Below are 13022 nucleotides of genomic sequence, written 5' to 3' on the forward strand. Positions count from 1 at the left end.
TTTTTTTAATTACTTAAACCCACTAAAATAATTATGAAATGGTAAACAGGATCCACAATGTAACCACTGAAAGCAATAAATTTGAAAAAACCTCTTTAAAATTTTATCTAATTTACAAGGGAACTGAACGGGGCAGGGAGGATGGGAGTTCAATTAATAAATGAAGGACCCTTGCATAGGTGAAGCAATTATGTGTAACAAAGATATGCCAAGTTAAAAACTGTCACAAGCCTGTAAGACTCCATTATTAACTTACTGGAGCTGGCCATCCAAATTCTGAGGTGGTGGCTGTATCAACTCGGGCTCCTCTAAATCGTCTGCTGCTTGAATGTGTATGTCCTGTAAGAAGATGAAAACTCAAGACTAGTTGTCTCAGGTAAAAAGTTACAAGTGTAAGCAATTCTTTATCCAAATATCAAGAGTTTTCATTAATATCTCCTCTAATTCTTCTTCTGCTACTGCCTAGGCATATTTAATGGCTCAAAACCATCACTTGGTACCAAAATGCTACATGAGACCTAGTTTCTAAATGAAACTGTTACACTAGGGTGGTCAGTTTATTCAAGTATTATATATGGATGCTTTGTATGTTCCAAGCCATATGTCATCAAAGGAAAGAGCACGCAGCACGTGCATCCAAAACTTCACCCAAACGGTGGCCAAGTTATGTACAATTCACACGGCAGTGGGAAGGCGGTGTTCACCTTTCTACATACCATTACATTCAGAGAGGTGTATTGGAAACTGTTTTAATGTAAAGATGGTAACCTAAGGTGCATAGATTCATAGATTTGGAGCATCGGATTTTGTGTTTGATAATTCAATGTGCATATTTTCTTCTCCTAACCAATTGATCATAAAGATTAAAGCTGATGATATAATCAGGTCATCACCTGAGTGTGTATTGGCTGGTGTGGTTGCTGATCTTGTGCCATTGCATAAGCTTGTGGTTGGGACATCCTGTAATATGGTTCTTTTAGATCGAGTTTGCATGATGATGTCTGAAGTATTCCTCCTTGTTCAGCACCAGGGCCCCACATTTTAGCTGTTAGGGTTGATCGTAACTTGTTAGAAAAGGAAGAAAACAAATCAGAAAGACAAACATGAGAAGACAAAAACCAACCTGACAAAGTTAAATATAGAGTGTAACTCTGAGCATTGTGGGCAACCATCCGGAGCTGGCCAGTAATTTCTTGCCCTGCCATCACATAGAGTGGCTGAGACAGAACACAACGTAATTGGTACCAGTGGGTGGTAGGCGCACCAGGGGCAGTTGTAAGCCACCTTTGTACAGTACTGCAGATCAAGGTGATTCCCATATGAAGCCAATAAATTTGTGGGATGAAAAACATGTAACAAGGAAAGCATACTGCAGGTGTAAAACGCAAGCTAAAACAAAGGTAAGAAGATCAGGGACAAGTACTCGCCTCCCATTAAATAACACATCGAACCAGCAGGCCAGACCATGAACTCTAGTTCCTACAGAGGCTATGAATTTCAAAGGTATAACAATCTCATATAAATCCTCTTCCTGCAGAAGAAAAGTAGAAAAGTTTTGATGAGTTGAACCAAGAAATGTCAAGGCAGTAACTTCATCATGGAGAAAGGAACAAGAGTCACTCATAAGGAAAGAATGGAGATCTAAAAGCTTTGGAAGCAAAACTTGTTTCAGGTGTACAGCACTCAGCAATGCACCCTAAGGTGGAATACAAAGCCAATAGTTCTGACTGTATAGATTCCATAGAGAGGAGGTTGTTGTGCAGCAGAAACTTTTAAAACAAAATGTAAGTTAAACCTGAAGAATTCAAGATGAAACAAAACTAGGAGGATAAAATCATAATCATTTTCCTTAATGAGCAGGCGTTATATAAAACAGCTAACAAGAAGTGCAGCTGCACAAGAATAAAGGGTACGGCTATACCTTTATTTCAGTAAAGTCTAAAACATGACAAATTGTAGGAGCCACCAATAATCTTGGATCGAAAGCATCTACAACAGGCTGCATGCAATCAGATGATCAGAAAAATTATCACAAAAGATGGTGCAGATATCACAGAATCAGAAGTAATCACTTAAGAAGGTATTTTCTCCACAGAAAACATGAATACTTTGGTTTATAAACAGGATGAGAGCATATCCAAGCAAGTCAACCAAAATGTAATTTAATGATTCAATCAAGGCCAGAAAAATGAAATCTAAAGAGACCTGAGAGAAGTATCCCCCAAATGCAGATCCATACAAGGGTGTCAGATCAACACCGTAATAGTTTTGTTGCTGCCAAAAGAGGGCCTGCATCGAGAAAACCAATAATAAGAAAAACACAAGCATTTATTTCAACACACACTAATGGTAGGAATGGACAACAGTTTAATCAAGAGAACTCATGATATCAATGGGAAAACTTGACTAGAATTGCAACATTAGGCATATAAAATAAGAAATCGGCCAATCAGTCATGACTTCTTGAAATTGTCGCACTGCTACAAAGATTAGGCATATACCAATCAGTCATGACTTTTTGAAATTGTCACACTGCTGCAAAGCTTAGGCATATAAAATAAGAAATCGACCAATCAGTCATGACTTTTTGAAATTGTCACACTGCTACAAAGAGGTGCACAGGCTGCATCATGTTATTCATAGAATGACTTCAGCATAATTGATCCAGGTACATACCTTATTCGCAATTTCAACAAATAAGTACTCATCACTAAAAGGTGCCATGTGTATCCTGCAAAAGCAAGCAATTTTAACTAATAAAATATAAAATAAAAGATCAATTAAATTTGGGTTTGCACACGAGAATACATGCATAAAGATACAGATTTATACAGAGACCATCAAGAGTAATTTACACTGGAAAAATAAACAAAATGCATGCAGTTGTGTACAGATTTATGATTTTATTTTTCTAGAAAAAAAAATAACATTCTGAAAAGCTGGTGGCAACAAGAAGCACATATTACAAGTCTGTCTCTAATAAGAAAACAAGATCCAAGCATTACTAACAACGCTTCATGACCTGAAAGATTCCAAATGCCAGGAAAAAACTTCAAATCAAAACGTGCCTTAACCTGACTTACAAGAAGAACTGTAAAGAGACATAGTATAAGGGGAAGAAACTGTCAAAAGAGATGACTGGTTGGTGTCATCACTTAAGTGGAAGAAAAATGGGAACCCAATTTGTCCATCAAATCAGGAAATGGAGTAGAAGGGGCATGCGAAACCATCAGGCAAAATCATTAAAAAGTTGACATTACCTACAAATTTTACATGAAATAAGAAGATCTAGATGACGATATATGCCACCATAATCATGAGGTTACTTTCCAATTGGAGGTCATCTAGCAATTGCACGAGAACAAGAGAACTTTGCAGTAGGATTGCAACTAACACAGTCATGTAGGAGTCAAATATTCTTACACAAAATGCATCCAAGATCTAAGAAACCAAGCAGAAAAGGAGCATTGGAGAGTCACTATTTACCTTCCAACTGTAGGGAACATTTTTCCATTTGGAACAAGAAAACGATCTCTTGCAATCACATAGGACTCCAACATTCTTTCATTGACTAACAAGGTACCTACAAGACAAGTCCCAGAAAAATATAAATTTGGACTTGCTATCTACAAGCACTCGGGATATTATCTGTCAATTCATTCAATCCTGGAAACATTCTTCATCTTTTTGCTGACAAAACTCATCCCCATGCCAGCAGGAGAAGGGGCATTTGAGGCTTAAAATAAACAGAGAAGAAAAATCCATTGATGAAAAAAAGGTGTTTGGCATTATTAGAAAATTTCATCATCCACTGGAATGACAAAGTAAAGATGGTGCATAAACTTACCCATTGGTTCAGATATCAGAATATCTGCTTTCTCTGGCAATTCAACTTCCTCAACTTTACCCTTTATTACCTACATTCACATGATATTGACTTAAGCAAAATGAGATAAACAATGGCATTTAAGAAAAAACAATTGAAGTACATAGCAAAGTCTCACTGTTATCCTTTTCCCAAGTGATGGGTTTCCAGCAATCAGTTTCCGGGCATATTCTGCCATTTCAGATGCTTCCACGGCATAGACATGCTTTGCACCAGCCTGATTGGAGAAAGGGAACACATAATCAGCTTGTAAAAGCACATCCAGAAAAGCAGATATGCAAGATTATTGCACTGGGAACGATAAATTCAACTAGTCAAAAGATAAGTATACCTGAGCAGCAAATAATGACAAAATACCACTACCAGCACCAACATCAACCACCACGCGACCAAAAAAATCTGCACGGTTCTCAATGACTGCAGCATAATAGGTTCCTGAAACATTAATTTTGCTTACATTGTCACACTGACCATCTGACTCAAATTACATGTCCATCATAGAATTTTTGCATTTTGAGCACATGCAGTAAACTAGTGAACATCGTGATTTGTGAGGCTTTGTCAAGCTTAATAAATTGAAAGTGAACATCTACGATAAGATAGAAAGGAGTAACAGAATAGTTAGCAATTTAACCTGTCCTCACATAATCTTGCATCATGTTTTGCTGATGTAGCAATTGCCCATAATAATGGAAATACATTTTGGCAGATGATGGTTCTATTTTATCTTCAAACTTGCTTTTACAAGACGTGACTGCTCCATTAGGCATCGATGTTCCTGGAAAAGACAATAGCCAACACTCAGAAGCAAATTGCAGGTACTTGTGGATTAGAAAGCAGGTCATTCTGACAACTTCACAAAACATAAGAAAAGTTAACATGACATCTGTCTGTTCTGTTTAGATTGGAAAAAACTTCCAAATTGCTTAGAAAGCTAGATAGAGTAAATTGAAATTGAAATCCTCATCTAGATGCAAAGTGCAAAATGGATATTATTTTTCCATTTTTAAGGTTAAGGGCTTTTCAAGGACAAAATCCATTACAAAATTTTCACAATTAACAAATGCAACATTAAGTATTTTAATGCATCTTGGAGTTCCAACTTCCATGATTCTGCATGGATTTATTTATAGGGAAACTTATAGCAAATAACCACTATCAAAGTGATGCAATCAAAAGACATGAGCTTCTAGAGAAGAGAGAGAGGGAGAGGCAAAGTAGGGGGAAATCAGGATATTTGACAAGGGGGTATCTTCATATTACACCAGGTAACTATCTATAATAAACTGTGACAAAATTTCCAAAGCAGCACCTTGAACAGTGTCTTTCTTCTTCCATTGCTCAAATGCACAATGGAAGGCCCTGCTCTCCTCTTCATTTCTAAATTGGACAGTGACTCCTGTTGAATATTTCTGGTAAAAAGTAATACTGTTAACATTATGAACATAAAAGCTACATCATGCATTGCAATACCAATCACCAGCCAAGTACGTAGAAAAACAACTCGTGGCAAGGGGGCATTGACATCTTGCAATTTGCATGTGTATTTAAAGAGAAGAGATACAAGCATCCACATAGCACGAGATCCAATTTCCCTACTAACTAAACAAGTGAAATAAGACAGGAATAAAAAAACAGGTCCCCTTTCACTGCATATAGTTAAAAAAAAAAAACTACATAATTTGAACAAAAATAAAACTCCGTACTTCTTTTCCCGTGCCAGCACCCGAAGCTTCAGCTATGCAAACTGATTGTAAAGGCCCTAGCTTGAATAACTGCACAATATCAAAAAAGAAAGAACAAAGAAAAAACACCATCATTACTCATATATCTTATCTAATCCATAAAATTCACCATTATTATTTCTACCAATTGGCAACAGCACAAACTACCAAAACAACAATTACTAAAGTAAAATTAAAAAGAAACTAAGAACAAACACTGACTGACCTGAGCAGTTCTGACATCAACACTGATAGAATCAGTTGATTCAGAGTCTCGGTTAAATCGAAGCCCCGCAACTCCATTGTCGGCGCTAAACCTAGCAATTACCGGTACCGATTGAGAATCTGAACAAGACGACGAGGTCGAAGAAGAAGAAGCAAGCTCGGTTATTGATGCTAAAGCAAACTCTTGTTGTTGTTGTTTGCTTTGTTTTTGAATCTCCATTATTGAAACCTCGATCGATTTTTATTTTTATTTTTATTTTTTTATATATTTATATGTTTAGGAGGAGGAGCTGCAATAGATGAGTGACTGAGTGAAAATTAGGGTTTTACAAAAAAGCGCGAAGCTTAGACTCAGAGCCGTCAAAAAGACAGAGAGAGAGCATAATATCTTTTGGCTGCCATGTGATGGGTAAAAATCATTTTTTATATGGTCCCTTAAGTTCTAAAACATTATTTAATCAATATTTATATATTATTTTTTTCTCAAATTGATCTTTTTATTCCTGAAGGGGTAACAATTCTCTCCATCAAACTCATGAGCTCCGTAAAGCTATTTTATTTTTATATTTTAAAAAAATTGAAAAAAAAATTCTTTTGCTTAGAAATATTTTTTTATATTTTTATATAGTTTTAATATATTAATATTAAAAATTATTTTTAAAAATTAAAAATATTATTTTTTAAATATTTTTTAAATAAAAAATATTTTAAAAAATAATTATTATTATAATTTTAATTTATTTATGCTAATATGTGCTTTTGCATGAAGTATGGAAAGGTGGGCAGGAAAAGGGGCGGCGGTTTGCCACTTTGCTTGAGGTGTGGGAGCGGATGTGATCACGTGGTAGGGATTTATGGAAGATACTTGACTTGGGGGCGATAAATATGCGATGAATAGCCTGTTTGTTTAATCGGCTGTGGCTCATTTAAATTAAATCATAGATTTAAACTGTTTGGTTAAAATAAAAACGAGATTTACTCTACATGAATCCCACGTTATTTTTGTGTCTGAAACGTAGGGAAAGAAAAGCAAGGAATTCCTGCTTTTCGCGCACTGTTCATGCTAATTGCATTATTCACTGAACAGTGCAATTAGCATGAACAGTGTATATTGATACTGTTCACTAAACAGTGTAGCATGCTACACTGTTCCGGTTGGACCAGTTCCGGCCGGACCGGATTCGGTCCAAAGCTCAACATGCATTGAACCGGGTCCGAACCAGTAAAATAAAAAATAAAAATTATTTTTAATTTTTTAATTGTGTTTTATTCGAAAAACTAGTGTTTAACATTATTCAATGACATTACGTAAATTAGACAGAGATCGCTTGATAACGTAGCATTTATAGAATTTGATCGCAGTTCCAATTTTATTCCTAATTATATTTTACTTGATGTTGTCGCGCACTTAATAAACCAAAAAAACTGTAGTCCTTGTCAGATATATTTCATACGTGATGAAATTGTAGATAGTTTAATGGAACAATGAAAAATATTTTATATAAAGTATTATTTATTTCATGATATAATAACAATAGTTAAATCTACAATATTTAAATTAAAAACCATAAATATTAATATATATTTTTTAAAATTATTTTATAACCTTAATTTCAAAAGCATTATTAACCAAACACATTAAACTCTTTTTTGTTCAACCTCAATTTCAACCACAGTTTTAACCAGTGTTTTGAAACTCGGACCGGTTCGACGGGTCGACCCGGGACCCGGGCCTAAGACCGGTCCGGGTCTAAGCAAAAACTCGTTTGAGAGTTGGCCCGGTGAAACCCGGCCGACCCGGCGGGTCGACCCGGAACCCGGGCGACCCAGGTAAACCCGGCTGAGACCCGGCCTCCTTTTTTATATATATACAAAGACGTCAAACGACGAAGATGAACGATGCATAATTGTTGCAATTGCAAACAGAGATAAAACCTAATTAAGGAAAAGCAATTTCAATCGTGAAAGAGCAGAGGAGCAGAAGACTCTTGATCACTGTTTCAAATCTGCGAATAAAGTTAGATTCTTGTTTCTCTTCTCGAATCTCCTTCTTTTACTCTCTCTTTTCTTTATTCTTTGCCTTTTTTTTAACTTGCAGTTCTTGATCTGGCATCAATTTGCAGTTCTTGATCTCTGCAACGATTCATTCGCAGTTCACACCCACGGGTATGTTTCTCTATTCTTTTCTTGATCTCTGCCTCATTTTTCTTGATTCAACAAGCACGTTCTTTTCTTGATCTCTTTTCTTTGAATAAGGTTGATTTACTGACTAATTTGCTTGTGAATGATTCTAGCAGAATGTTTAACTGTTGATTGATGTCTATCATGGGAATTAACTTGTCACTCTTTCACTTGTTAATACTGATCTTGATTATGTGGTGAACGGCAAGGTGCATGTCTCTTAATTTGGCTGTTAAGTATGCTGATGTTATTCACTCTGTTATCTTGCAGGTTAGTTTTGTCAATGGATTGTGTTATTTGGTTGTTTGGTATTTATTGATTTATTTGGTTCTGTGATTTTGTTTGATCTGTGATGCCAATGAAGGCTACTAGTTTTGACTGTCTTGTGTATTTTTCTCTAATGCTGATTGGTCAAAAGTTTGATTTATGTTGAATTTTCTGATAAGATCTTTCGGGTTTGAATTTTTTTTTAAGGCAATTGTAGGACTTTGAAGTTAACTGTCGTTTAAAGAGCTGTTGGATATTTCATTTTAAAGGCTGCTTTCACAGTTTCAATGCTTGGTTGCTGCAGAATCTAATTGATCTGTGTTTCGTATTGTATGATGCACAGAATTTAGGACGTAATAAGTTGATGAATGGTGCAATTAGTACCTTGCCTCCCAGCTAAATGAAATGAAACAAATCAACGTTCTTTGAGTGTGTGCATGTATAATCAACCATATTTTTGTGAAAATAATTAGGATGCCAGTACTAGATGTTTCATGTTATTCTTTGAATCTGCGTTGTAATAATGTTGTAATTTACTTAGATCACTCTATTTCAGTGTTAAAGGCAATACCTTGATGTAAACATATTGCTCTTATCTAGGATGATTTCTTACCAAGAACAGCTACTCCATTAGTAAGTTGATGTAAACATTGTTGCAATAACTTTTTTTTTAGGTCAACCCATTTGACCCGTGACCCGATCATTAGACCGGGTCGACGACCGGGTCGGGTTTCAAAACTATGGTTTTAACCAAACATACATAAATACCAAATCAACCTCAACTAAAAGCACTTTTTATAAAATAATTTTTTTCAAACCATAACCACAGCAGCTACCACAATACCAAACATTAACCTATGATTTCATCGAGTTTTTACTTAGATGTAAGTTAACTTCATTCATATGACCTTCAAGTTGTTTGATGATCTTATTTCCTTTCACTCCATCTTCATTTATTTAACTAAGTATCCAGATTTATATCTAGGTAAAGATACCTCTACTTGATTCTAGGAATGATTTTGGTGGTAATATTTATAATTTTGGGTAAATCAGTTAGTTGTACACGATATTGACTATGTTCACGCAAAACATAATTATAAGATTTTTATTGTATCAAAATATTGTTATAAGTGTTCATAATTCTATTAAGATTGAACATTAATTATAGCTGTTGAGACTGATATATATTATATTCTTTTTATTCATGAAAAGAAATAGTTGTTTTTATAAGCCAATGGATAAGGGATTCTTGTAACTACTACTACTATATAAGTGTTTGTCAGATGTTATGTACGCTAAACTAACCTGCTTGAGAATTTCACATAGAGAGATCACATGTGTCTATAAAAAAGCTCATTTAATAATCGTAAGTGGTCATTGGACTTGGGATCACGATACCGTTTGATATTGTGGTTGGAACTGTGTTTTGTTCCAACCACAATTTATAACCGTTTGGTAAATATTTTGAACACAGATTTTAGAGATGAGTCCCACTAAAAATTAAGTTTGTGTCGCCGGTTTTGGTGAAGCAAAAAATTGTTGCTTTTCACTTTTGGCCGCCTATTGCCAAGAGAAAGAAAAAACTCAAGGGCCCACTTAATTTGTTGTGTGCTTCCTTCCTTCAGCTCAAGTACGAGTTTTTAATATTTCTTTGGCAATCATCATCATCCGAACATTGCCAAGTGGATTAATTCACTTGGCACTGTTCACGTGAACAGTGCCAAGTGACGTAAACAGTGACTTCATTGTTTATTGAACCGCGTCCGATCCGAAAAAAATTCATTTTTTTTTAATTGTGTTTTACTCGAAAACTAGTATTTAATATTATTCAATAACACTGCATAAATTAGAAGGAGATTGCATGATGACGTAGCATTTGTAGAATTTGATCGCAATTCTAATTTTGTTTCTGATGATATTTTACCTGATTTTGTTGCACGCTAAAAAAAACCATAAAAACTGTAGTCCTTGTCGGATGAATTTCATACGTGATGAAATTGTAGATAAGTTAATGAAACAATTAAAAATATTTGATATAAAATATTATTTATTTAATGATGTAATAGTGGTAGTTAAATCTACAATATTTAAATTAAAAACCATCAATATATATATATATATATATATATATATATATATATATATATATATATATATATTAGTTATTTTATATCCTCAATTTGAAAAGCATGTTTAACCAAATACATTAAACTACTTTTTATTCAACCTCAATTTCAACCACAGTTTTAACCAAACATATATAAATACCAAACCAACCTCAACTAAAAGTACTTTTTATAAAAATAATTTTTTTCAAACCACAACCACAAAAGTTACCATAATAACAAATACAACTACAGGTTTTGACTATTTAATTCTCTTATAGTGGCTTATAAAAATTAGTTTGGATATATTTATAATAGTCCCATTAAAATAATATGCTATGAAAGTATGTTCATATATAATTATTATGTAATATGTACAATTATGCCACTTTTTTGTTCGCTCTTTTTTTTATTCCTATATCCTATAAAAGAAAAAAAAACTAACTTGAAGGCTATTTAGAAACAAAACAATACATAAAAAATCTTAAAAACAGGAGTAAAAACTAAACTTCATCAAGTTTCTTCATCCACTTTTTCAAATATATTCCGAGTTTGAAAAACACATTTTAAAGGTTCTTTTAAGTTTTCATTACAAGTTTTCTACTCTTTTTTTCAAATGTTTGCATTTGTATTATTTCTTCCCGCTGCGGTTTCCCCCCTATAATTTCAAATTTTACTGAGAAATAAAATAAAAGCCAATCCATATCATATATTGAATATAGATGAGGGTGTCTATACACTTTATATGTGGTATCATGGTATAAAAGAATATGAATTTATAAAAAAATTATTATTTTTTATTTGATAGTAAGGATTTTATGAGACCAATTTGCACGTTGTTTGAGAATAAGTTTATTTTTTAATGATCTTAAAGACATAACTCCATTCAAATTCAAAGAAAGGAGTTAAATTATTTTTTATTTTTTATTTTTATTTTGATGTGTTAGTGTTAAATATAATTTTTTTAAAGAATTATTTAAAAGTATTTTCAAGTGAAAAACATTTTGAAAAGCAACCACTCTCATGATACAAAACACGCTTTTGGGTAGTGTTTGAAAATGCGGTTCAAACCGTGTTTTTCAGAAATTTGATTTTTTTTGTTTAAAATTATTTTTTTTATGTTTTCAGATCGCTTTGATATGATAATATCAAAAATAATTTTTAAAAAATAAAAAATATATTATTTTAATATATTTTCAAGCGAAAAACACTTTGAACCACAACACTACCATAAAGATTTTGTAAAGCTTTCCTTGATTGACACATGAAGTATTAACATGAAGATTTTTAACATATTTGATGTGTTACTTAACAAAATCAAATTAAAATTACCAAACATCAGGATATCATATCTAATATAAAATTGTCTAGTCAAATTTGGTCAAATTACATGAAAAACATAGAATTAACCCCTTTACTATCCAAACATATAGTCATTTTTTACATATTTTTAGTGGGTTCGAGATACTTATCGACATGTAATTGGTAAGTAATTGATCATATGACATTTTTTAGTTTAAATTGCTTTAATTTATATGTTGCAAAGGTTGATTATATTCTTTTTTACATAAAAGAGTTGATCATTAAAAGATGCGTAGATAAAACTAGATCCAGTAGGTGATCAAGTGGTAAGAGCTTGGTCTTAAGGGGTTTGTTTTCCCTATGGTCTCAAGTTCGAGCTTTGTGGTTGCTAATATGATGGCTATTGAAGGCTTATATGGTCGTTAACTTTAGGACTAATGAGATTAGTCGAGATACACGCAAGCTAGCCCGAATACTCACATTAAAAAAAAAAAAAAAAAAGAGAGTTGTAAGTGTTAAAAACAGTAACAATAATTTTGAGAATTGAGGCTAAGGAGTACATGTAATCAACTAGAAAATATCACAACTATAATGACGTGGTTGCTGCTCAAAGCTCATTTGCCAAATTAAAGAACCCAAGCTCTTTCATAAGATATAAAATAAAATAACAAGCAAATTTGAACCTTACATAAAATTGACATATCAAACCATAAAAAAAAATCATGCCCAAAAATTTGTTAATAAAAACTCAAAAATAATAAAGGTGTAATTTTTTTTAATAATTTTAATTAAAAATATATTAAAATGATATATTTATTTATTTTTAATATTAATACATTAAAATTATTAAAAATACCTAATTGATATTTTTTCAAGTAAAAAAATAATTTTAAAAATAATTAAACCGCATTACTAAATACACTTGTTGTTGTGCTACGCCAACATAAATAAAAGAAATAGAAGTTGAGACTGAAAAGAGAAAAATCATGAGAGAGATATTATTATATTGTTTGCATATGTTTTTTTTATATATTATATAAGAGGGTAATTTATTTTTTATTTAAGTTAAAAATTATTTAGATTTATAATGTAAAATGTAATTTTTAAATAAATAAATAAATAAATTATAAAAGATTCGATGTAATTAATCTAAAAAAAGTAAAAAGCTCTTACTAATTTAAAATATAATACAGTAAAAATATAATTAATTCTGGTGTTTTTTCCAAGTCAGGTAAGGTGGGGTAAAATTAATTTTACAATATTAGTACCTCTCGTAATTTTGTTTTTTAAAAAGAAATTGTTAAAGTAAAATCCGCATATGTCTCACACACA

General features: G+C 32.7%; 1 protein-coding gene across 1 annotated transcript; it reads right to left on the reverse strand.

The window, feature by feature from the left end:
* Positions 1 to 60: 60 nt before the first annotated feature.
* LOC18102272 (probable histone-arginine methyltransferase 1.4) lies at positions 61 to 6230 on the reverse strand. Its single transcript, XM_006378011.3, has 15 exons — positions 5837 to 6230; positions 5593 to 5661; positions 5199 to 5298; positions 4521 to 4664; positions 4218 to 4321; positions 4005 to 4103; positions 3848 to 3917; positions 3487 to 3583; positions 2677 to 2731; positions 2206 to 2289; positions 1922 to 1999; positions 1428 to 1531; positions 1124 to 1296; positions 894 to 1045; positions 61 to 339 (listed from the first exon to the last, which is right to left on the reverse strand). The coding sequence occupies exons 1-15, from the start codon at positions 6053 to 6055 to the stop codon at positions 253 to 255; spliced, it is 1635 nt and encodes a 544-aa protein (XP_006378073.2). The 5' UTR covers positions 6056 to 6230; the 3' UTR covers positions 61 to 252.
* Positions 6231 to 13022: the final 6792 nt, after the last annotated feature.

Source organism: Populus trichocarpa, chromosome 10 (assembly GCF_000002775.5).
Source record: "Populus trichocarpa isolate Nisqually-1 chromosome 10, P.trichocarpa_v4.1, whole genome shotgun sequence".
Taxonomy (NCBI): domain Eukaryota; kingdom Viridiplantae; phylum Streptophyta; class Magnoliopsida; order Malpighiales; family Salicaceae; genus Populus; species Populus trichocarpa.